This window comes from Octopus sinensis, unplaced genomic scaffold (assembly GCF_006345805.1).
Source record: "Octopus sinensis unplaced genomic scaffold, ASM634580v1 Contig16378, whole genome shotgun sequence".
In the NCBI taxonomy this organism is placed as follows: domain Eukaryota; kingdom Metazoa; phylum Mollusca; class Cephalopoda; order Octopoda; family Octopodidae; genus Octopus; species Octopus sinensis.
In genome coordinates, this window is record NW_021834306.1 from 1 (window position 1) to 4,296 (window position 4,296).

General features: G+C 32.4%; 1 protein-coding gene across 1 annotated transcript; it reads right to left on the reverse strand.

Annotated features, from left to right (window-relative positions):
• Positions 1–1,150: 1,150 nt before the first annotated feature.
• On the reverse strand, positions 1,151–1,889 carry LOC115230794 (polyubiquitin 11). The gene has a single exon (XM_029800922.1). It carries the CDS (start codon positions 1,887–1,889, stop codon positions 1,197–1,199), a length of 693 nt encoding a protein of 230 aa, XP_029656782.1. The 3' UTR covers positions 1,151–1,196.
• Positions 1,890–4,296: the final 2,407 nt, after the last annotated feature.

Here is a 4,296-nt window from a genome sequence, read left to right on the forward strand (position 1 = left end):
ATATAATGCATATGTCTTTGCCAAATACTCAATTTGAAATAACGGGATTTATAGAAAATCATTCCAATATTCAAAATCAGCAAAACTTCATGGCAAATTAAAAAATGGTCGATATTAAGCAAAATGGGATCTTTAAAAAATAAAAACCTCAGAGTAGAAAAATAATGACTACTACTTATTTTTTCAACTTTTTGTGTTTTTGACTTTGGGATTTTTTATTGTGCCAAGAAAAACTAAAATTAAAAAAATTTTCATTCTAGTTGTTTTTCTTGTAATTTTTGAAATTATTAGTGTAATTAGGTCTTTAAATCATAATTATTTTTCATTTGCTTTTCAAGAAAATTAAGTCTTTTTAATCTTTAGAATTGAAAATATTTAAAAATCAAGTTGAATGGAATAAATTAGAATTAAGGTCTTTTTATCAATAAGAAAAAATATTCTCATTCTTGTCACTTGGTTAGAGTCATTATTGGTGAAACATTTTCGTTAGTTAGATTACGCAAACTTGCTTAAATTCCTGGCATTTCTAGCAATTTTGCACTTCACTGTATTACTAATCATCAAAATAGACTTTTTTAACTTTCCTAAGGATCTATTCTGCCATCTCTGGGTGGCCCTAAGAAAAAAGGTTGTGACAAAGTCGACAGACTTGAAACCCAAAAATTGTCATTTCTTAATTGATATTTAATTATTTGAAAACTTATGGCCTATAATCATTCCCCTGTTCATAAAAATGGGAATCGTTAATTTGTAGACTTTAAAACAGTTATTTATCTAGAATAAGGGCAGACTTTTCAGAAAAGCGACAAAACCACAATATTCGTTAATAACTCTCATTAGTGGTTTCACAATTTGTGTTTTCGAAAAATGTTAAAAACTGAAGGAGCAGTAATCAAAATAAACAGAAATCAAACAGTTTTGTATAGTTTAAGCAACCGTCGAAATTATTAATCACATTGCAATTATAAAATATGCCATAATCTGCATAACTTCCTGGATAAAATGGAGGATATTCATTTACATGGATTACGTAAATGAAAGTATTACTTTTCGTACATGTCCTAACTAAATGATATAACCAAATGAATGAATCGATTAAAAAACACAATTTGCTGACTAAGCGAATCAATAAAACTGCGCACAAGCAATTAACCATGTATTAGTAAAGAAACCAGGAAAGAAGGTTAGAGATATAACTATTGAGAACCCCCACGGAGTCTCAAAACCAGATGAAGGGTAGACTCCTTCTGAATGTTGTAGTCAGATAAAGTCCGCCCATCTTCCAGCTGTTTCCCAGCAAAAATAAGCCTCTGTTGATCTGGAGGAATCCCTTCTTTATCCTGTATCTTGGCTTTAACGTTGTCGATCGAGTCAGTGGATTCTACTTCGAGGGTGATTGTCTTGCCAGTGAGAGTCTTTACGAATATTTGCATTCCTCCCCGTAGCCTCAATACCAAGTGGAGAGTTGACTCCTTCTGGATGTTGTAGTCAGATAGAGTTCTTCCATCCTCAAGCTGTTTCCCAGCAAAGATGAGCCTCTGTTGGTCAGGAGGGATCCCTTCTTTGTCCTGTATCTTGGCTTTGACGTTGTCGATCGAGTCAGTGGCCTCAACGTCGAGAGTAATGGTTTTTCCAGTGAGTGTCTTTACGAATATTTGCATTCCTCCACGTAGCCTCAAAACCAAGTGCAGAGTTGATTCCTTCTGGATGTTGTAGTCAGATAGAGTTCTTCCATCCTCAAGCTGTTTCCCAGCAAAGATGAGCCTCTGTTGGTCAGGAGGGATCCCTTCTTTGTCCTGTATCTTGGCTTTGACGTTGTCGATCGAGTCAGTGGACTCAACGTCGAGAGTAATGGTTTTTCCAGTAAGTGTCTTGACAAATATCTGCATACCAACTGAATGTTCGAACAATCTAGAATGTGATGACCTATTTAAATAGGTTAGCCAAAAACAAAATCTTCAAACTAATTAAATATAAATTTTATATAGTTTAGATAATAATCTGTTAAAAAAGAGAGTCTACCAATATGACATTTAATCTTTTGAGAGAATATAATTATTGGAAGTTATAAATTGCTTTTATAAAAATGAACAAACAATTTAATAAACTAATTATTACGATGTTACTCGCTTATTATCCGCTGAAGATTAGTTTCCTTAAAGAAGAGGAAGTAACCAACCTTACTCCTATATCCTCTGCCTTCAAATCAGTTACGGCTCTTGGTCTCCTACTTTCGATATTGTCTTCATGCGAACAATTTGCTTCAATTATGAAGTTACTGGCTGAATTTGTCTCTTTATCAGTGATTCCGTCCCTTTGTTCAACCACCATACTCTCCAGTGTTTTTTCCAACGACTGACTGTATATAGATCTAAGTTTAGTTCTCGAAAAATTTGGAAACGACCCCGTCTAATGTCATAGCAAGTGGAATTATTTTGACTTGAGCGTCGTAGGAGCTGGACAACTACACAGCCAAAAGATTGTATTTTTAGTATTTATCAACTTTGGTTGCTTCAATTTATTCTTTCAATTTTTTGAATTAGCTGATTCCATACTTCCTACAAAAATGCAAAATGTAATATCACTACTTTTTTTTATGTCTTTAAGCATTTTCCCATACTTAGATGCTAAATGATATACGGTTTTTTTGATTCTCATATAATGGTTATAGAATGGGGCTATACAGCAAGTCCATTTTTTAAATAAAGAAGTTTTAGACTCCGTCGCAGTCATTTTTCTTTCAAACAAGGGCCCAATTGATGATGTTTAAAACAAAGTCTTCACTAAAGTCGGGTGTCGTACTCTCTCAATTAATTGCTTGTTTCATTACATTACTATCGAATACTGAGTTTCTGGCTTTTCCATTCCAAACGTTTTTCAAAAAATTTATGCATTCGTAGTCCTCAAAGTTTAATTTAGCAACACTATTTTCACATAGATTTTTGCGAAACCTTCTGCGGTTAACCTCAAAGCATTTGTTATCTTTCGGAAAATCACTCCTCATTTTATAAATAAATATTTGTTTCTTTTTAATCCGTATTAAATTCTCAATTATCGACTGGATTCTGGATAGTTCTTCCTTTTTTGCACTTTTTATACCCATATGCACACAACACGTCCATCACTTTTTCCTTTTCTGACACCAGGAGTGCTTGGTCCATTAAAGTTGTATTTTTTTCTATGTAGCTTCAACCCAATTAAATGACAGATAATAATTCGGATTATAAAGTTTTCCAAACTTTAACGTCGAAAGCGCAAGCATTAGTGTTGACGCATCAAGCATTAGCTGTGGATGCTCTAAGAATTTGCTTTAAAGCCGCATATAAGCAAGAATTAGCGTTTTTTACGGAAATCAAGACAACATTTTGTAAAGAATCAATATTCTATATTTTCTGATCTGCAAGGAAACATATCTGAGAATTTTGCGATAAAAAAGTCACACTTATCAATAATTATTTCATTCATTTTTTAACTAATGACATTTTTCAACTCTAATTGGCTGTTGACATTCATAGAAATAACAAAACGCTTCCACACAGAGAATATACTCAAAAAAGGAGACTACGGTAATAAATATTCTAAGATTAAAATTAAGAAAGACTTCAGTTAATCCTTCATAATAATGGATTCGGAATATTCTAATTTTTGTTGCAAGTTTTTACGACTTTGTTCAAGCATTCTTTGAAAGTTTCCCTATTTAAAGAAAAACATAAATATCATTGAAAATGATTCCATATATGTTCATTGCCGAAAAACAAAAATGTTTCTGCTTTTTTACTCGGTGCACCGTCAAATAGGGTGAATTTCCAGATTTGGCTCTCTTTTCGGACGTGTACAAACTGAAAATCCTACTTCGTCAAGAAAAATGATGTTCTTATCTTTGATTTCAATTTGCAAACGTCGAAAATTATCTCCATATTTGTTCTTAGTTTAATAGTTGTATTAATATTTTGCTTCGCAGCTATTTTCACTATTACTCGGACTGATATTTAACCGATATTCAGAAAACAGCATGTCTCTTAACTTTGATAGTGTGAATAATTGATTATCATCAACCAAACCAGAATGTATTGCTTGTGTTAATTATTCAATTTGGAAGAATAATCTCCACCAAGAAGTTTGCTCTCAATATCTCTGAATTTTCTCAATTGACTAAATATTTGGCTTATGAAGGATTAAGGCATGTTTAGAAAGACACTTATTTCTTTATTGAATTTTCAATTAATTAAATATTCAAAAATCAGTTTCTTTGTTAAAAGGAATATTGTATTTTGTCCATATATATTACTTACTTGA

Excerpts from the sequence above, each read along its gene's own strand:
- LOC115230794 (XM_029800922.1), bottom strand. The coding sequence starts at position 1,889 with ATGCAGATATTTGTCAAGACACTTACTGGAAAAACCATTACTCTCGAC.